At 45.7% G+C, this 22,274-nt stretch overlaps 1 protein-coding gene across 6 annotated transcripts in view; it reads right to left on the reverse strand.

Annotated features, from left to right (window-relative positions):
- Nucleotides 1–22,274, reverse strand: part of PHACTR1 (phosphatase and actin regulator 1) — a 1,343,031-nt gene that overhangs the window by 289,171 nt on the left and 1,031,586 nt on the right. For all 6 annotated transcript variants that reach the window (XM_069620495.1, XM_069620496.1, XM_069620494.1 and 3 more), the window contains one exon: nt 13,289–13,369. In XM_069620495.1, coding sequence (XP_069476596.1) covers nt 13,289–13,369 — 81 coding nt within the window. The remainder of the gene's footprint in view (nt 1–13,288; nt 13,370–22,274) is intronic.

Below are 22,274 nucleotides of genomic sequence, written 5' to 3' on the forward strand. Positions count from 1 at the left end.
ACGCGTAGGCAAACACCATATTGCAAGGGAACGAATATGCGCCCCACCTGAGATTCGAGATGCAGAATCCTGCTGGCAAATGTCTGGCACTGTTTGTTGTTGAGGCTGGCGAAAAGGGCTACAGGGGGATAACCCCATTTTTAGAAAATGTTGGCTATCTGATTGCTGTGCAGTTGCCACTCATGTGTCTGCGAGGAGTCCCTGCTGAGGGTGTCTGCTTGCTTGTTCTGCATCCCGGGCAAGTTGAAGATCTGAAGTAGAATGTTGTACTGGATGGCCCAATGCCAGATGGTCTAAACTTCCTGGGACAAGGCATCTGATCACGTTCTGCCTTACTTCTATTGATCAAACATTGTGGTTGTGTTATCGGTGAGGAAACGCGCCACCAAATTTTCAATTAGAGGAAGAAAGGATTTCAGAACCCAGTGGCCTGCTCGTAATTCAGGTACATTGATGTGTAGTAAGGTTCCCTCGGGGGACCAGAGTCCTTTGACCTGGTGATGGTCTAAATGACCACCCCATCCCATCTTGGCTCCATCAGTGGCATTCCTTTCGTGATGTTGAATGGGTATGTACACCATTTCAGTATGTCTGACAGAGTCCGGGAGAGGTTTACCTTGTCTGACCGGGAACCCCGGATATGGGGCCATCTGGTCGCAAGAAACGTTTGCACTGGCTACATGTGAAGTCGTCAGTGGGGAATCAGCGGAATGCAAGAGGACATGGTACCCAAAAGAGCCATGTATGAGCAGACTGTGACTAGTTTGTTTGGCGTGAATGATCTCGCTAGTGTTATCAATCTTTTGAGTCTTTCTGCAGAAGGTTTGACTAGATTGTGGCCTGTAAGGAATTGGGCACCCAGGAAAATCAATTTCCTTGAGGGGACTTTGCTGGATTTCATATAGTTGATTGTAAAGCCTTACTGTTGGAGCAGCGTCTCTGTTTGGTTGAGAGATAATAAGGCTTGTTGATACATTGACCCTCAAACTAGCCAATCGTCCAGGTACGAGTAAACGTGGTGGCCTTGCTTCCGCAGCAAAGCTGCTACTGGTGCCAGGCACTTCGTGAATGTTCTGGGCAGCCGAATTTATGGCACGTGCAAGTATGAATCTTTGAGGTCTAAGGCCGTGGGAATTCCTGTGACTGAACAGCTTTTATGAACTCTTGGAGCATTATCATTTTGTTTTTGTTTATTGATGTTCTTGTTTAGTATTCATAGATCCAGAATAGGGCCCCACTTGCCGTCTGGTTTTTTGACAACAAAGTACCTTGAGTATGCTCCCTTTCCTCTTGCTGAGTGAGGCGCTTTTAAATGGCTCTTTTTTTTAGCACTTGACATATCTCGTGGCATAAGACGTGATGGTGCGGGTGAGATACCTTTATGGGGGGTTGGAATTTGTGGGCGCTTGAACACTAACAAGTGACCGTACTGGATTGCATCGCTAGATGCACCCACCTGTCGGTGTTATTGTTTGCCACTCGTTATGGTAGAATGCCACATTTCCCTCCACCTGATTGCCCTTGCAGCAGTTATTGTTGTGCTTTATTTTGCAGACCTCTCTGGGAGGTGGTAGATCCACACTTTCTTTGCCCTTGGTATTCTGTATTGTGCTGGAGGATTGATAATTGCGCTTGTAGCCCTGAGAATAATATCCGGGCCTACTATAGCTTTTGTTGTTTCTGGAGCCTGTTTATCTTGCATTGCCCGAAGCTCCTTGAAAGGAGCAAAAGGAGCGAAAAGACCTCCTGCTTTGAAGGGCAGTGGGAGATCTAGCGGTGTCCCGGTCCGCTTTCATGGACTTAATGGCTTCATCGAATTTGTCACTGAATAGATTTTCCCCTTCGCATGGCATATCGATAACCTTGTGTTGCACTTCTTGGAGAAAGTCTATGCAACGTAGTCATGCCTGGCGTCTAAGGACTACCACGTTGGCGATCTGCTTAAACCCAGTTTCAGCAAGGTCTACAGCTATGTTGTTGCTGTGATTCGAGGCTTCTTCTCCTTCTTGCATCAGCAGCATAGCCACCCTCCCTCTGCTGTTCTGGCAGGTGTTCCAATAAAGGGGCCAGACGGTGCCGCATCTCTCGATCATGTCGAGTAACTATTGCCAGGACATTGGCTGCTTTTACCGTTGTCGTCCGAATGGTGAGACCTAATTCCCAAAGGCATGCATTTTCTGATTCTCGTTGTCTGGCGGAGTGGCACACTTATGCTGTGTTCGAGCCTTGCAGCTTGCTGCTGCTGAGACCACTGACTCTGGAGCAGGTTGCAAAGTGAGGAACTTTGGAGTAGTATCTGTAGACTTAAACTTTTTCTCCAACCTTCCTTTAACTGCAGGCTCCATAAAAGGATGTTTCAGAGTACAGCGGCCCTCCTGCCACACATGATCCAAAATGGGTATGGAAAAGACTGCCTTCCTGCGTTTAACCATATGGTTGAAAAGGAAACAATCTTTCTTTTCCTCTTCAGGAATTAGGCCAAACTCCTGGCATGCCTTGGACATCATGGAACAAAAAGCTCTGATATCATCCGGAGGTGGAGGCTGAGAAAGGCTAACCAGTGCATCTTGGTCTGGATCTGTGTCTCATGTGTCAGCTCTCCTTGGGGACGAGGAGGCGGTGGAAGTTGTATTCCTCGGATCAGTGTCCTGGTCTGTGTTGACCAATTCCCCTTCCTCTTGTTCTCTCCTACGTGGACTGAATGTACATGGAAGTGGAGGTCTAGGTGGTGTTTCCATAATAAGGCATATGCCCTGGTCTCTAGAGGGATAGGTTGGATCCCTTTGTTTAGGGGTTACATGAGGTTGTCAATAAGGTTGCACAGCTTGACCTTGACGAAGCGGAAGTCTGGCATCAAGCTGACCTAATAGAGACTGCAGTGTAGAAAGAGCCTGCATGGAAAGCAGGGATTGAGGATTTATACGGGGGTATTGTGTCTGCATACTGCCCATTCCTGTAGAGGTTGATGGCAGAGAAGGTGTTGAGACCTTAGAGGCGTGGTTTGTACTCTAGCTGGTTCCTGGATAGGAGGATCAGAAATTCCTTCTTCAGGATCAGATTTAAATACACCTTGGCATTCATATGGTGGAGGCTCAAAATCTGTCGTAATCTCATGCTGCAGAATGTCTTCTGGCATGATAACTGGGTAGTCAACAGGAGATATTACCAGGGGAGCCTGGTCGTGCTGTTATCGTGGTCCCAGTTGGGGTTTTAAAAATAACCTTAAGGGTCAATGTGTTGCCTTCTGTTAGCAATTCTGAATTTTCCAACCTGGTGGTCGTTGTCAAAGTGGTCGTTGATGAGGTGGTTTGTCGGCGAAGTGGTTGTCGAAGGGAGATGAGCAGTAGACAATGACGAAGATGCCGTTATCGTCGTCTTCATGGTCGATGCTGTCATTGAAGATGTTGTCATTGGCTTCGACGATCATTTGGCCGTTGACGGGTGTCTTGATGACACATAGGCGGAGGAGGATCTCTGAGATTCCAACGACGAGTGGTGTTTTTTGCCACTCATCGAGGTAGAACTTTTCAACGACGAAGTTGAGGTGGATGTCATAGCCGGTTTGGTTCTATGTTTGTCCATTGACAGAGGTGATTTCCTGGACGTGTCCGTAGATTTTGAGGAACGGCTGCGAGCACGTCTCCCTAGGTTTGTCTGACGGAGACCTCAATGACGGACTCTTGGAAGAGTGTCTGGACCCTGAATGGGACTTTTCACCACTGGGCAGACATGTCTTCATAGGTAACGAGTGTTTGGCTTTATCGTGCCCTGATGTCAGGAATGGCACTCTGTTAAGAGTGGCACAGGGTACCCAAGTTGGGTTTGGGTGGCTGTGCTGAGGTAAGGTAGCACATAAGCAGACACAGCAGGAAGTTCAACAAGAAAGAAGATTAGGAAACAGTAGCTGTGAGCCAAAAGGGGCAAAAGATACAAAGGTACAAACAAACTGGATTCCCTCTTGGGGTGTATGCTGAAATGGGAAAGAGTGTTCCACGAACCTTAGGAAACTCCAGCCTTCTGCACAGATTGCTATAACAGAGGCCCACGCTGTATGCTCATGGCTGGGAACAACAGCAGTGGGTGTCTGTAACACTGAAAACGCGACAAAGGAAGGGGCAGAGGTTGCCTGCCGGAAACCAACGGGCAAGCTCTGTACAAAGGGATTACATAAGACACATGAGAAGACAAGAACAGAAATATCCAGCGAAAAGGAAGTCAATGAGCAATCTAGCAGAAGGAAATGAAGGAAAGGCAGTTAGACTGAAATAGATAACCTAAGGTGGAGTACAGAGGACACAAGGAAGAGAACAAGGAGCAGCAGTCAGGAAAACAGAAGGCTGCAAAGTAGGAAGCAGGTCTGCAGTCAAGAGTGGCACTAGGTGCAGGCAAACTGTATTGGACTGCGGAGGACTGTAGTAGGCTGAAAGGCAGGGAGTCCAGAAGAACAGGACAGAGAGAGATTAGTAGTAGGTGACAGATAGAGAGCCCAAAAGAATAGAGTCGCTAGGTAGGGAGCCCAGAGGAGCAGGGCTGTAGGCAGCGAAGAGGTGCAGGCTGCAAGGTAGGGAGCCCAGGGAACAAGGGCTTGGAGACAGCAGAAGGTTGCAAGCTGCACGGTAGGGAGCCCAGAGGACAAGGACGGTAGGCAGCTGGAGTGAGGCAGGCTGCAGGGCAGGGAGCCCAGAGGACATGGACGGTAGGCAGCCGGAGTGAGGCAGGCTGCAGGGCAGGGAGCCCAGAGGACAAGGATTGTAGGCAGCCAGAGTGAGGCAGGCTGCAAGGCAGGCAGCAGAGGACTAGGACTGTAGGCAGCCGGAGTGAAGCAGGTTGCAGAGCAGGGAGCCCAGAGGACAAGGACGGTAGGCAGCCGGAGTGAGGCAGGCTGCAAGGCGCGCTGCAGAGGACTAGGACTGTAGGCAGCCGGAGTGACGTAGGCTGCAGGGCAGGGAGCCCAGAGGACAAGCACTGTAGGCAGCCGGAGTGAGGCAGGCTGCAGGGCAAGGAGCCCAGAGGAGCAGGGCAGCAAGGAGTGAGCCCAGAGGAGCAGGGCCGCTGACTGTAGAGGGCTGCAGAGGACTGTAATAGGCTGCAAGGCAGGAAAACCAGAGGACAAGGGCTGTAGGTAGAAGGCAGCGGAGCGTGATCAGCTGCGAGGGAGCCCGGAAAGGGCACTGGAACAAAACAGGATAATGCAGCAACAGGAACAGCATACAAAGTAAAGGGTCAAGGCAAACAGGAGCGGGGAGAACTCAAGATGCAAGACACTGTGTTCCTGCAGGCAGCTGCTTATATACAGCCCTGCCCTGTTCTGAGGCAGGCTAATTGACAGCACCTGTAGCAGCACACCTGAAGACAATCTGCCTCCTCCCTCTCTGGTCCTGAGCAGGGGGAAGCAGCACTGGCCGCTAGGGCTTCTGGGGATTGTGGTCCCAATAACGATGAATGAGAATAGCCAGGAATTGAGGACTGCAGCCAGGTGCATTATGGTAAATGTGGTTAATTGAATAAAATAAGAAAGAACCAAAGTTGAGCAAATGGAAATAAAAGACCAAGGCGTGAAAAGGAGTTGTTCAAGGAGTATTAGGAGGATAAATGAGTACCAAGTAGCCCATGATGGTTACCAATGCGTGCGCCAGCGGCGCGGGCATGACACCTGAGGCCGATTTTGCCTCACCTGTCTTTTGCTTCTTTGCCACCGGCTCCTGCAATCTGGACCTCTGTCTTGATGGAGACCTCTTGTCAGAGGGAGTGGCTGCCAGCTTGGACGATAGTTGAAATCTGAGGGGAAGTTGCTGGGGCAGAGCTATACACTTGACGTCCCATTGGTGCTGCCAAAAGCACCCACAATGACGTTTGTTTGTTGTTTGTTTGTTTTATTATTTATAATGCGCATCATACCCTAGGGTAACAGGGCGCAACAGTTACAAGTATATGTGTAGCTTGGTTACAAAAAGATGTATATGGTTTATATGCAGGTAATAACTACAGGGGTATATATACATAGGGTACCTATTTACAGATATGGTATACAGGAAAAGAGTATGCAGGCAATTTCCAGGGAGCATTATGTACAGAATAGGATCAGAATATACAGAAAAAATAGGTAAGCAGAGATAATTACAAGGATACTAGCAGAGAGATGATGTCATATCATATGGTGGGTACCTTAGCGGTAGCCGATCAGTACTAGCTATGTCCTAAGCAGAGGATATATTACTGGTTATTAGATTTCAGCCATATGATGGTGTTGGATCTAAACTTGTGGTAGGATTGGTCTGTTCTCAGATTGGGAGGCAGAGAATTCCATAGTTTGCCCGCTTTCACCGGGAAGCTGTTGCCTCCAACTGTGGATCGTTTGAAACAAGGTATGGAAAGCCAATCTCTGTTGGCTAATCTCACTGGTCTCATGGAGGTCTGTTTGTGGAATCCCTCCACTAGGTAAATAGGTGCAGCATTCTTGAGAGATTTGTGGGTAAGAAACAGTGTTTTTAGGAGGACTTTGTCGTTGGTTGGGAGCCAGTTATTATGTCGGCAGGTCTCTGAGATGTGGTCTCTTCTGGAGATGCCTAAGGCCGCTCTTAGGGCATTATATTGTAAAGTTTGGATTCTTTTGAAGGTTGCTTTAGTAGATCCTAGGTAAAGGGCATTACAGTAGTCCAGGCGCGACAGGATGAGGGCTCTGGCCAAGGTGATGCAACTACTATCAGAGAGGAATGGCTTGCCGGTGCGGATAAGTTTGCACATGTAAACCATGGCGGATGCTAGGGAGTTGACCTGTTTAGTGAATGAGAGGTTTCAGTCGAGGTAAAAAACACATGTTTTTACCTCGCGTTCTACTTTAATGATGTTGCCATCGATTGTAAATAAGGAATAGTTAGATCTTAGTTTTTTAGGTTGGATGGAGTGCCCAGGATGATGAGTTCAGTTTTATCATCATTCAGGCATAGACCATGAGTGGCCATCCATGCCTGGATGATGATGTACACTCTGTTCACCAAGGCCAAATCCTTTTCATAATCCCTTGAAAGCAGGAGGAGGATCTGGGTATCGTCTGCATAGTTAGTGTAGGTGATACCGAGATGATCCAGATCATCGAAAAGGGGCTTAGTGAAAATATTGTAGAGTGTTGGCGAGACGCATGATCGCTGGGGCACGCCGCAGGTGATGGGTATGGGGTCTGCGGCTGCTATCGTTGTTCTGCCAATTAAGAAGGATCTGATCCATCTGACAGCGTCATCAGAGAAGTGTGCTGCTGTGTTTAGATGGTTACAGAGAATAGTATGGTCGACTAGATGAAAAGAAGCTGAGAGATCTAGGAGGAGGAGTAATGCTGATTTGCCACTATCTTTGAGCTCATCGATTTGAGTCTTAAGATCGATAAGGGCAGTTTCCGTGTCATGCTGTGGACGGAAACTGGCTCCTAACAAGTGGTGTAGTTCCAAGTGCTTTAGTTCCAAGTGCTTTTGTATTTCTGTATACGCTACCTTATCCAGGAGTTTTAGAAGGAAAGGCACCGTAGTGATTGGTCTATAGTTGGTCAGTGTGGATGGGTCAAGGGTAGGTTTTTTTAAGACTAGGAGTACTCAAGATTGTTTCAGGTTAGTGGGGATGATACCGGTAGAGAAAGATGCATTAATGAATTTGGTAATGAAAGGCGATAGGTCCCGGGCAGCATCCTTAATAAGCTGCGCGGGGCATAGGTCGCCCTGACAATTGGAGGGTTTAAGGGATAGAATCATTCTTTCCACTTCAGGGATGGAGACTTTGGTGAAGTTGAATCGGGTAGATTCATCCGTATTAGCATTACCAGTTATTTTAGATGCAGGAGGGTCGTTTAGGGCAGTTCTTTTACAAGAGATTTTGTTTTGTATGGTGGCTATTTTATTGGCTAGGGAGTGTTGGATATCTTCACACCATTTTTTATCTTTCGTGCATGTGTCGGGTAATGCTATCGGAGTCTCTATTTCTTTGAGGATGGTGAAAAATTCCTTTATGTTAGATTTGGCGTGGGATATGCGTGCGTCAAAGGATATTCGTTTCGCTAAGCATATTTCTTTTTTGTAAAGGGAGGACAATTTGGTGAGTTTAAGCTTATTGGCTTCTGTCGGATGTTTTTTCCATGTAGCCTCGCAATTTCTTTTTAGTTGCCTTAGGTTTTTTTTAAAAGGTGTAACCATTTGTTCAGGTGGTTTTTCTGCTTGCTTGGTCTAAGTTTGGTGGGGGTGACATGGTCCAAGGAAGGGGTCATGATTTTATTATATTCTTCAACCAATCTCTCAGGGTCAGTATTGTCTGGGAGTGAGTTGAGGGTGGGAAGTAATGCCGGGATAAGCCTGTCCACAGTAATACTCTTTTTATTTCTAGTTAATGTAGGTGGAGCCCTAAGGGCAGGAGGAGGTGGAGGTCTATTAGTGGAAAGCATAAAGGACACAAGGTGATGGTCAGTCCAGGCTAGTGGTGAAATGGACACACGTTGATGGGGCACTCAAGGAAAATGACCAAGTCTAAGTTACCGGGCTTTCCCAGCCTGACGACAGGGAATATTAACAGCATGTGAATCCATTAAAGATCCAATGCTCGAGAAGGGTTCACACTCACTTTGAACTTGTAAAAGGGGTGTGAGTGGGAGTCTGAGAGTGTCAATGGTCAAGCAATGAGAATCAGGAAGCATCCTGGGGCTCAGAAAATGCTCTTGTGGCAAGTTGCTTGTGTTACAACCTGTTTTAAGTCAATTTGGGACAAGGGAAATCACCAGGAACAAATTTTACTTTACAACTTTTTTCGCTGGAAGGGATTTGCTTCTCCCAAAGTTTCAAACGACTTCCAGGGTAAAATGCTAGCATTTTTCCTTCTCCCCTTTTAACTTTCTCAAAATAACCTTTACCTGCATGGACACGCTACGACTAGAATTTTGACCCGGGTGTGCATGTCAAATGCACCTGGTCCATGTAGAATTCTTGGATATTAACCATGCTTGTCAGAATTTGGGGGCTTCCGCTGGTACATTTTCCCTTTCTGAATCATCTTATTGTGGTGGGTGGGAGTTCCCCTTTCTACTTGGATGGTGTGCTGGCCAAGGCCCTAAATTAACCTATGATAGTCGTGCTAGCAAGTGACCATATACAAGAGAGAAAGAGGTGTACACCAGGTGTGTGCCACCAGGCCCTACTGCTTAATTTATGCCAATCTACAGTGTCAGAAGTCCCTTTAATTACACAATATGTGCCCTGGAACTATTTGCACATCATGGGTGAGGGAGCGTGTCACTACAGGCACTGGTAAAGTGACCAACATAGGCGAGAATTGCATGCTGCTTTTAGCCCGGAGCGGAGTAGCTCCTGCAGAATGACAGAAGTATGCAACCATGTTTCTCCACTTACCTTCCATTCACAACGCGATTTTATGTCAAAGGCATGAAGTGCGCCACTTGTTCCCCGGGGGATGGAGGGGAATGGTGCTGGAACGTCATAAGGCATAAGGCATCCCTTTTACATCCTTAAAGGCAGGGGTTACAGGGTTTGGCTGGTCTGGATGACCTCTCACCAGATATGGGCCATGTTGAACAGGAGGGACATTTTTTGAATCACTTACAATTGACTATTGGTGAAATTTACAAAGAAATTACATGGAGTCACATTTACTTACATCCGATTAACCCAGAATACGTCAGGTGTAACTCAGAGGTACTCTGTGTAATCTCTTCGTGAATTTGGCTCTATTTTCTGCATGACCCCTTAGTAATACACTCATTATTGGTAGAACTCTGACGCAGCCCATTTTTTGTTTTGGCTATTAGGTGGTGCTAACCTGCCACCTATAAGCCGAACCTATTGCATGAGAGTACAGCTAGGGAGGAATGGCATAGGAGGAGAGACACACAGCTTGTAGATGTTGGTTGGTTATTTACCCACCCATTGACTGATGGCCATGCTAATCCCTGTGGCCCTTCCCACCCACGTCCTCACCCTCCTTGCCAAAAACACATCCTACTGGGATCTCTCATTCAGCCAGTTAAGTCATGCTGTACCATCAGACTTTTATTCTAAGTGCTTGCCAGTGTTGTTTCAAAAAAGTCTTTTGAGAGTTAATGACTTAATTGGAGCTGTAAATGCGCTTCTAGTGTAATAAAAATATCTTAACCAGGTCTGCCTTCAGAACTACTTGATTTCTAAGCACTATGCGTACCCTTCACTGCAGTTCTGCTAAAAACTATCATTGTCAAAGCCAACAGTTTTGGCTTGTGTATAGGTATTAGGCATTTGTCAGGCACTGCTATTATATGCCCAGGTACGTGCACCATTTAGCAGCTGCCAGCATTGATGGGCAATTTGTAGCACTGCGGCAATGCCTGGAAAATGCATTTCCCGTGTCTGCACGAGAGCCAAAGCTGTTGGCACTGCCAATGCTTGTTTATCAGGCTACTGCTGACATGTTTCTGAGATTTTACTTCTAAAAGCCCTCTGCGGTTCTCATATTATGCCAATTTTCATGCAAGCAAATAAAGATTGGAAGGCTCGGGAAGATAGCTTATTGGCAACACGTTCGTCTGGGAAGCAAGAGATGCAGAGCAACACAGGTTCGATCCCCGGTTCTGCCGCTTAGAAACCTCTGGGTATTAAGCGCGTTATAAATAACCAATTACAATTACAAGGCCCCAAGGCCCACTGCAGCATTAATTCTGCTTATACGTCTGCAAAGGTTCGGATTTCATGAAAGGAACTGAAGGTTGAGTTAGATTTGCGAGTGCAGCGTTCGGCCCTCCCCTTAAACGTTTGCAAGAAACTGCACACACAGGTCCAAAACCCAGCAAGGCCGACTCAGTCCTTCATCCTTCGGTGGCCAATATGTTTAGTACCATTCAATTGGGTAATTATTACACACATGACTGCAGGGCTGGACTCGGCAGGTATCTGGCATGAAGTGTTAGGATGGGATATTATTAAGGGTCGGTCCCAGTACTTTCATTTGCAGTGAAAACCCAAGAATATTTGAAGAAATAATTAAACATACAGTACATTTACGTTGTAATTCAAATATTGTCCAGAAACACTATGTTGGTAAACTGGTAACTAACTATACTGTAGGTAGATGGAAAGTATCTCATAGGCACTCAGATATAAACTGAACACATTTGCAAAAATCCTAACATAAGATAACATAACATAACATAACATAACATAGCAACAGAGAAATGATAAACGGTATGGAACGCTACCTGGAAGTTGCTGACATTGGGCCTCATTATAGGTTTGCCGGTCCGGTAACAACGGTACCGGTAAGCTTACCAGTACTGTTGTTACCGGACTGGCAAACTACACGTCTTCCTTATGGGTGCCTTCTTGCCCACCAGGTCTGACCCAGAGGGCGTACCGGCACCCGCGAGCAGCGCATGTCTTCTGAATGGTGTCATTCTGAATGGTGCCGGTGCATCCGGCCTCCCCATTCCCATTGAGCATATGGGGCTCAAATGGGAATGGGGAGCATTTTTTCACCGGCGCCCGCGAATGGGCAATTACTGCGTCCGGCAGACCGTAATGACCCGGTAATTGCCCATTCGCAGGCGCCAGGAAAAAAATGATAGGGGCAGCAGCCGTGCCTGGTATACAGGCACGGCTACCGCTGGTATTGTAATGAGCCCCATTGTATTTTGGAAAGATGTTCCTAAGATATTTTTAAAAGATAATTTTCCATATCACTTTAGTACTAATTTTTCAGAGCATGGTTTGGCTTTTGATATAAATCCATTTACGTATATTTCATATTTTTTATGCTGAAAATAAAAAAAAACGCATTCGTTCTAACATGCACCCTTGAATAGCGTATGGTACAAGCTTGCTTAGTCCTATTTCTTTCTTTGAATTCTGGGACTTGTAGTCCTCGGTGTATAGCGGGAAGTCCAGGATACAAGGACTGAATTTACAATGAAAAGAAAAATACAGAGTGCACAAGCATGTAATGAATGGAATGAGGCATGTTTTGAAAAAATTATAATACAGCCACAATATTTCTTTTTATAAATAAATCGGTGCGTAATCTACATACAACAGTACATCCAAAACAACGTTAAAATTCAACAGCATAACCCTATTTTCACTAATTTCCCAATCACAATATTAAAATCCAATTCAACATCGGTGAGTAACTATATATTCATTACAGCATTAAAATATCAACATCATCCTGTTTTCCTCTCTTTTCCCCATTATAACAACAGAATTACGTTTGTCAACTTCATGCGCTTATCCAAAGCTTTTTTTCTAAATATCCATAACCGAGGGAAGTGGTGGCTATGTGGGATGCTATTACCCCTAACATAACCATTTTTTACTGTATTACATTTAATTTGAAGTTGATTGCAGAAATTACAAACATATTTCCATAAAAACCACAACACAGACAAGCACATAGTTACACATTATTATAAGCCAGATAAAACTAATAAAAACAATAAAGCAATAAAAATGGACAAGCCAAATTCCCAAAACTTGAGCAAACATTTCCTTATGTGCAAAGCATGCCTCAGAAATGACAAAAGGGCCCAGCCCACTCGAGGAGAATCAACCCAAAGCAACCCCAAGAGTGGCCTCAACATTGTCGCTCTTAATTCTGAAAAAGATGGACAAAATAGCAAGAAATTAGCGAGATCCTCCCTAGGAGCAGCGCACAAGAGGTGCGACTGTTTGTCATTACATTTTGTGATAGTAATGAACAGAGCGTGAACAATCAGCAGAAGGAATAGTCTCGAGGGCCACATTATGACTTTGGCGGGTAGCCATGCCCTTAATAAGGGCATGGCTGTAATAAGGGCATGGCTGCCACCAAAACCGGGCCTGGGTTCCCTGAATGGAGAATTAACGGGCTATTCCAAGTAAGAGGGCCCGGTAATTCCTCCTTCAGGGAACCCGGGCCCGGACCTTCCCAATTCCAATTTGAGCCCCCATAGGGCTCAATGGGAATGGGTGCAGGGAGCTAACAACGGGCCGATTACGACCGGCCCGTTGTTAGCTCCATGGTCCCCTCGCGGGACCCGGTAAGGACGTCTAGTTTTACCGGGTCCCGCGGTCCTGGTTTTACCGGGCATCCTTACCAGGTCCTGCATGGGAGCCTCGTAATGAGGCGGAATGTGTTTAACGGGCCCGCCTCCATTAGTGGCACCCAATAACTCATTCCGCCAGGGTCGTAATGAGGCCCGGTCCGAGCTTGTAAATACACTTTCCTGTGTCTCTCCTGCCACCCAGGATAGCAGCAATCTGAAGAAGCATCAACATATTCTACAGGCAACACTGACCTTTCTCAAAGATTTCCTTCAGCACGCCGCGCTTAATAAGCTCCTCTCGGCTTTGTCTCATCGATATCTTTCTCTCGAGAGCTGAAAAGGAAATGGAGGTACACGTTAGACTGAAGAGCCGAGAGTCACCCAGCTTAAAATCTCATGGACCTTACAAAGATCGAACAGTCAAAAATATACGTTTGCATCACTTGGAGGTCTGAAGGACTCTCCCCAGGGAGCCGCAGCGACACGTGACTGCTGGTGCTTATATATTTTATTATGTCATTGGGTTTTTATAGAACATCTTCTGGCATTATCACTGCCTCTTGGTGCTTCAGCAGGTATGCCCATCCACCCCTCTTGCACCCCTACTTTCTGTCTCATACGCCCCCTTTCCTAGATTTTTTAAAAACCTTTAATCACTTCTCCTATACCCAATATGTTTTTAGGTCGACCTTATTGTGGTAGATGTTTTTGAGAAAGACACTTTTCCATAGTACTACAATGTATAACATGAAAAGATCATGAAAACACAGCTTGTACATGAACGTAACACTGCTTGTACATGAACGTAACACTGCTTGTACATGAACGTAACACTGCTTGTACATGAACGTACAGGTAAGATATCCTTCCGCTTCACAGAACTTTCTCTAGTCAGAAGTTAGTCCAAATGTCTGTCCTTTTTGGGGCATTCCAGGAAGGGCACTCTTCAGTTTATCCATAGTGTTTCAGCAAACAACGGAATGGGGACCAGTGGATTCCGGACCCGGAGGCGATACTGCTAGGGATGGGATGTGGGTGTCTACGGATATCCCCAGACACTCTAAAACACTTCTAAATGCTGCCTTTACTGTGGTCAAGCGGACTATAGCAGAGCAATGGATGAACCCAGGTCTGCCAAACCGGGCTTGAAGGCCAACTGGAATGGACACTATGAAAAGGTGGGATCAACTAGTAGACGAGAACAGAGGCTGGGCACGTACATTTGACAACATCTGGAGCTGTCGGGGTTAAAGGTGGCAGTGTATCTGAATACACTAGAAACTTAGGGGCAGGGGGTGAGAGAGTGGACCGCTGTACTTGATAAGAAGCAAAAGCAGAGGGACTCCTCAAAATGTCAGAAGCGCTGGGCGGGCGAGGGGGTAGAAATGTGAATATTTTCTTACACTGCATAAAGAGTTTATTTTTAAAACAACGAAATAGGGGGTATTCTGGCCAAACGGGGAGCATTTTGTTCAGGTCATATTTTGCCTTAGTCTGCGGGGCAGTTGTCAGGTGTTTTAGGTGGTGTTCCTTGGCTATCCTATGAGTAGCCTCTTGGCCTTGTTGTTGCTGTGCTGGAGCTTTCTTTGTTGTTGATGGCACCTGGATCATGTTGCCCCTCCCCCCATGCACGCACTAGAGAATACGTATCCAGAGCACGAGGGTGGCATTTAGGCAATTCACACAATTGGATTAGCAAGGCCCATTTAAAGAACTGGGCCAATATAATTCGCACTTTCAAAGCACCTCGAAGTATATAGATGCGTAGGCTGTCCAATTTGATGTCATTGGATTTGCAAAATTGCACGTGTGTCCCTTTTAGGACCCCTCTCAAGCAGAAGATTCCAGATGTTCACATAAAATGGAAAGACCCCAGTAAGAAAGATTATTGTTTGTACTTTTGGCTCTGAACGGAGTCCATTTTTTCAGGGCAAGAGGTCAGAAGATCACCAGAGTTAAAGTACATGTTTGCAGGGGATATTTACCTCATGGGGCCCACATAAATTACTGTATGTCATACTATTCCCGCCCTCTCAACTTTCCTCATGTTTTTCCTTCTGTAGACCTGGTTCTGGTTGCTCTGCACAGGGGGAAAATACTCAATTTTCCAGACAAGCCCCAGTGCTGTAAGACCATTACGGTGGAGACGAATATGAACATTTCTTAACTGTGACAGAATGCCACCTAGTAAGGGTAGGATAGATTGAGCTTTTTTGTTTTTTAATGAAAAAATGATGCAGGTCGTTCTGTTTCTGAATCACATGACGCTCCATGCCAAAAAGCCTAATGCACACATGTAACTTGCTGTGACCGTGTACTGATCTCCCCACCAGCAGCCCTGCAATGGCAACAGGGCAGGTTCCAAGGCTGTGATGAATCAAATGCCGGGGTACCAGTAGTCCAGGGGTGAATATTGGTCTCTAAACCATCAATCTGCCCCACACCTAGAATACACCAGAATAGATCTGAACAGATTGGATTAAACAAGCTTACAATAAAAATGATAAACCTCCTTGTCCAATTTTGGTAACTTGGACAGAGCAGCAGGCATACCTCCTGTAGAGGTCGTGGATTGCTGGTTGTTTGAAAAACAGCAAAAATACAATTATTGCCCAATTATTAAAAAGGAGTGTCCAGTCAAGCTTGCATACAAATATGTACTTTGTTTTTATCACAACAGACATTCTAATAACACTACTCAATACAACCCACAAAATACAACCCAACTAAATATGACAGGGGCGGACTGTGCCTGTAGGCTGTGTCATATGCCAGAGTACACAGGTCTGTGCGCTTGTTGTGGCGTGAGAATAGGAAAATGTGTGTGGATTCGCCCCACACATTTTCCTGAGGCAGGTCTACCATCATCCTTTTACTTACAAATTTTAAAAAAAGCCCAGGCAAGCCGACACCCACCATGCAGATGTTCGAATTCCTCACCGGTCCCATGTGCATTCCAGAACACAGTTCCACCAGCCAGAGGTGGCTCTTTAACCATCTGCACCTCTGGTTCAAAATATCATAGTTGTGTACTCCAGCCTCCTAGTGTCAGTTATTACTATCTAAATATAAGTGTTGGCTAGTTTTGACAGGGTGGCTACTCAGATTACAAAGGTGTGCAGCCACAGGCACTTGATGTCCCTCATTGTCATCTTGGTGAACAGTGACTCATTCATGATAGGGCCTGTTGTGTATTAAGATGTCTGGGTTGGATGTAACCTCAACAACCATGTTGGGCACAGCCGAGGCATCCCTCTCTTTAATCCTATGGGAAAAAGTTGTCACCTTCCTCCAGAGAAGGGGCACACTCCCTGCAAGGTCCACTGGGAACCAGCACTTCAAAGACAGCCCTGTCCTTGCAATGGTCACCTCACACCAGGATGCTGAGTACTGGAGACTTTCTGATGTAGGCAGACAGTGAAATAGGGCAGAGTTTGAGTAGCCTGTACGAGTGGTTCAGTACACAGTGGTCTCACCATCTTGGTTTTTGCTAAGGTTCCCATATGTCTTGTGCCCCCTCCCCACTTCTTGCAGAAAAGACACTCTGGGTGTGATAGCAGAAGGCAAAGGATACTTGTTAAAGCAGCCAGGATTGAACCCTTAACATCAACATCAGTCCGTCTGTGGGTCAATATGCTGCATCATTTTCTCTATAGAAGGGACCCTCCTCGTAGTTGGTTCATCTTTGGAACACTTTTGAAGAAGAATTCAAAGGATGCTGAGGGGGGTCCAGTCCACTCTAGAGCCTTCTACCACCGAGGTAAAGACCAGAAGCTCCAAGCAAAATGAACGCTCTTCTCCCTAACCCTCTGAAGAGCCTAATTGAGGGATCAGGATGGCTAGACAAAGCCTACTGGAAATTAGACACTGGTACCCAGGACATGCTCTCTGGAGGTGACATAACACTGCAGGAGTTCTCTACAAGCCTTCCTGGTTGTTAAGGGCTAAAGAGAGGGACTCACCTTGCCTGCTAGACTCTGGACTGGGTCTCCAAGCTCCCAAAGAAGCGAGGAAGTGACTCCTGAATCTCTCAGCATTTCGGGACTGCCTTAACTCCGGTTTGGGCACCTTCAATGACATCCAACCTATGGCAAGGGAACTGCCACAACACCTTCGACCTTGATGCTCAACTGCTTCCACATCGCCGGGTTTTGCTTGATGCTGAAGCTCTGTTGTCTCCACAAATCGGAGACTAGCTGAGTCTTCTAGCATCCCCAACTCCACACCGCCTGCCTTGTCACCAGGCCCTGAGTTGAAAGCTGTTGCGCTGCAGTACCATGACTCTGTGTTGAGCCAGTTGAGCCACCTTGCTGCTGAAGGCAAGTCTCTGTTTCTCTACACCCGAGGCAACTGAGTCGTCCCGCACCGCCGACATGATATAGCCTGCCATCCCCAGCTTCTTTGACCCACAAGCCATCTCTGCTTCCGAACAGCACTGTGACCCTAAAGCGCCCAGACTGCTGGTTCAATATTGAGGCTTTTGAGCCCTCAAATACAAGGAATACAGGAAGAGGCCCTGTTTGTCTGCTCCAACTTAAAGGACACTAGAGGCTTTTAAGGCTCTACTAAATTTCTTAACTGTGCTATTTTGCTGCTGAAATCTTTGCTTGTGCACCCTGATCTACCAACATAGAGTGCTCCTTTAATATAAACTCTGCTTACCGTGTTTTCCCCTTACATACGTGGGTCAGGAATGTTTGTATTAGCTGTTTGCACTTCTTTGTTAGTTTTAATGAAAGATTCCTATTTCATAGGACCTTGGTTGGACATTATTTTATTTAGCACCGCAGTACTATGGTTGCGTGGGTAGCGTCTGTTCCAATCCTGAAGAGATGGCTTGCCCTCAGCCTACGTTACCAAAGAGGCGAAGGAGTGATATCTCCTGGCAGACCCGGTTTTGTAGAAGTGAAGAGGTAAGTAGGCGCTTCAGCTCCTTCTCATCCTGGTACTCCTGCGGAGCAGTAGTCATTTCATCGCAACAACACAGAGAAAATGAAGGTTATTTACCCCCATGCAGTATTTTGTATGCACCCCATGAGGTAAATATCTCATAGAAGCGCAACTCATATTTAGCCAGTATTTTCAAAATATGTGTTATTTCAAATGACACATGATCTTATCATTAGCACCATGTTCATCTGCAACTCCTGGTTTTCCTTGTCCATCTCGAGGCCTCGAGGGCCGGAAACACGTCGGATTTTCAGGATGCCCCCCATTAATATTCATGAGATAAATGTGCAAACAATGATTCTAAATGTATGCAAATGTTTTCTCATGAATATTAATGAGGGGTATCCTGAAAACCCGACAGGATTCCTGGACCTCAAGGCCTGGAGTTGGACAACCCAGTAGCCAATCAGGTGAAGAGAGGTTGCCGAACATATAGGAGGAATGGAGCAGCGGTTCATGCGGAAAGAAGACGCTGGAAGCCACAATGTGCAAAGTCACAATGGGCTTGTTCTGCATCGTCAGATGTGACGGCGATTGCGGACCCTCCCGTAAATCACAAACGGAGAGGCAAGGAATGCTGAGATCAGGGCCAGTCACTGATGGACTAAAAACATATTTTTCCAGCTGGGCTGAGCTACTTTGACAGCAGGCTAAGCAGAGAACTGCAGACACAGAGCAAGACAAACGCTTGGCATAATGTCCATTCACAGCACAGATTATTCGTAACGCAGATCACAGATGTCTCTGGTGGGGCTATTGTGCCATGCACCAATAGTCTAGAAAATTGATCTCAAGTTTTCGACTTAATTCAGTAACTGTGCATTTCAAAATGTAAACACACCCCAGTGGAGCCTCGGTGATAAAGTCACCGCCTTATAGACATTGCTTGAGACTGGGCGAGCATTAAACTGGCCCCATATACGTGGTGTGTGGCTCCGTTCAGTGCTGGTCTTATTCTTTGCCTTCTTGAACCTGTAGCATTTCCTTTTCCATTGTCAATGTAGTGCTGCATGTTCCGTAATGCAAAGAAAAACACAGGCACTGGATGGGCTACACAAGTCTGACGGGGAGTAAGTGAAAGCTGATCGCAAACATAAACTTCTTGCTATCCAAAAGGAACCTGACACCTGCATCCCTACAAAAAAAGATGACTTTTTTGGTGTGTGTCAGAGATTACCCACCAGTTAGACTTAAAAAGTCGTAAAAAGTGGTTTTATCTGTTATTGTAGCTACTCTGGCGGCAGCATCAACTGAAAACCCAAGCGGCATCTCTAAAATCCCTGTCCAAACAAGAAAGTTTAAAGGAGAAGTGACCTGACCGAGAACAGGATCGTGGCTTAAACTCTCCTCTCTGACAAGGGGCAGGCCTACATTTTACATTTTACAAGTTTGGATCTTGGCAGAACATACTCAGAAGGGTATCCTTCCATTAAATTGGAAACACACCATAACAAAAAAACAAACCACACATAGCCTCACCCAACAGAACACTCTGGCTTACAATCAAAAAACACAGCTAGGTACGCGCAGCGAACGGTGTAAACCGAGCTGAAGCTGCCAACAGCACATCACAGCTCTCTTGCTCTTTCTCCCGCTCAGGTCTAACTTACCGCCTCCCCCCTTGCTTTACAGATCCACCAGAGCACCAGGAACCCATGCAGGTGGCTACAGTGCATGGTTTAAGAACCTTTAACATAACACAATAACAGCTTTTTTTATAGCACTTGCAAGAGGGAGGAAGGTCATATAAAAAAATCTATATAATTATTAGGATTGGTGTTGTACTCTTTGCAGGGTCTATGTCAGACCCTAAAACACAGAGGTTCTATAAGGCGTCCGGGAGGATAGCTCAGCGGCAGCGTGCACGTCTTGGAAGCAAGACCACACGAAGCAACAACAGGTTCGATCCCTGGGTCCATGCTTAGAAACCTCTGGGTGTTTAAGCGCGTTATAAATACGTAACTAAGACCAAAAAAAACCACACAATTACGCAACTAAGAAAAACAAACAATTCCTGTAACAGCGCCTCGATGCCTGCGGGCTGTGTGAGCGCTTTATAAATGTAAAATAAATAAAAAAATAAAATGAACCCCTTAAGTGCCAAGGATGAGTATGCTTGTCCTTTTTGCATAGAGTTGCAGAATAGAACAGCACAGACAGCGTATGAAAAAAGAATTGCAGCTCATCAGTGGCCCTGATACAGGAGCTGGCGAAGCAGGCCAGGGCAAGCACGTTGGGTTCCCTGCAACTCTTAGGATGGCCCTTTGCGAGGATCCAACAGGCAAAACATTCCCAGAGGGCCACTTTCCAAATCTCCCGTATCCGTAACCAAGGTGTAAAGACAGTCATTCCACATTGATGCCTGTCTCCCTACCAGCGGATTGCCTTTAATTTTGCAAGCAGAGTGCAGGCATGGAATATACTGTGTCTGCTGGCAATTTCCGCTTAACCTGCAAAAATATTTGGTTTAATAGCAGCATATGATTTTTAGGCTGGCATTAAACCAATGGATTCCTTACTTCATCCCCCTGATGCGTAGGCAGACCCAATCCCAATATATAATAACTTTTTGATGTTGGGATATAAAAACAACTAATTCATTTGTTTTATTACAATTGTACAACAATAAGGGGCATTTGTTTTCCTTATGTGACGAAGAACAAATTTATGTTAATGTTCCCCATTAAGTGTTCTCATTGTGTTAATGAATCTACACCAAATAATTGTATGTACCATTTATATCACTGATTTTATATGTTTGTACATGTTAGACCTCACCATGTATGTTATTCTTGTTTTTTTTTTTACATAAAGCTTTTACTTTGCATTTTCCATAATGCTTATGTCTCATTTGTGAAGGAATGACTTCTACTTTTTACCGCATGTAATATGTATAAATTACACTAGTTATACAGGTTTTGGACCAGATAAACAATTCTAATTCATTTATACCCTATATGGGCCAACCTTCTGATACACCAGGACCTTGTTTTGTTGTAACCTACAGATGTTTTTTGACCCCCCTGGTGTGTCACTCCTGGGTCAGACCACTGCTGCTACATGGTGGCACTCTTCTTTGTATATATATTCCTTTGGAATCAGCCTGAGTTTACCATCTGGTAAAAGCAGGCACATTTCACTGGAGTCCATAGTAAGTCCCACCCAGACAATTGGTAATTGCAGGAGGCATTTACACTTTTTCGGAACCAAGAGTGGAAAAGTGGAGGGGGAAGTCAATGTTGCCTCTGTTCTACACTTTACATTCACGCTGTTTTGGAAATGTGGAAAGATTATACAGAGAGGACCTTTTCCACTCAAGCGCAAACCCTCGTGTACCCCTCCAGTGCAATTTCCACATTTTTGAAAATGACTCATCTGACATACCCCAAAACGTCGTGGACCCCTTCAGTGTGTAGACAGCTGAGACCCTCAGCACAGTGAGCTGTCAGCCACTGACTAAAGAAACACAGACCAGACTAGAGCAGGGGTGTAGGTTCATGCAAGGGTAACTAAACACATTACGGACATTCAATTGTTTGAACTTTATTGCCGCATGGGCTCTGTAGACAAACATGATAACATGCTCATCAATTGTTGAAAATCAATGATCCTGTGGGTCACTGGTCTGAGGCGCTTATCGTTTGATGTGCTTTGAACTCTGAAGTAAACTGCACTGAGAATGGGTGAATGTGGCTAGTTGACATACCCCAGAGCAGACGTGGAGGGTGGGGGGAGAGTTGGCATGCTGCAGCACAGTGGGAACATTTGTGCACTCTCCCTACCTGCCGCCTCACCCTGGCGTGGTGCAGTGCGTTGCAGTGCGTTACGCTGCAAATATATCGGAAACGGTGCGTCCTAGGGCCTTGAAACATGGTTTTTCAGGGCTGAGTTTTGATCCTCTTGTCGAGGTGCTTTAAATGAGCTTTGTCCGGTCCTTCTACGACTACATTGATGTTTCACCAATTTCAGCAACTGTCCCATGTGTGAAGGGGAAGACATCTGGGGAAAGGGGTGAAGTGGCCAAATGTCATGTAGCCAGTAATATCCAGGGGGTCCTAGCAGGTAACTATGCAAAATGTGGTTTAGAGTTGAGGAACGGTGTGGAATTGTAAAAGGAACAAACTAACAGATTTTCTGCTTTATATATAGAAAGATAGAGATTGAGGATACATTCAATATTTAAAAAATTCTAGGCTGGTATTTTTGAGTGTGTTTGGTGCATTTAGAACAATGTTCAGCATTATATCGTGTTTTTTAAGGGATGAATTTGTGATTTATTTTAAAAGTT

Source organism: Ambystoma mexicanum, chromosome 5q (assembly GCF_040938575.1).
Source record: "Ambystoma mexicanum isolate Mex_15411 chromosome 5q, UKY_AmexF1_1, whole genome shotgun sequence".
Classification (NCBI taxonomy): domain Eukaryota; kingdom Metazoa; phylum Chordata; class Amphibia; order Caudata; family Ambystomatidae; genus Ambystoma; species Ambystoma mexicanum.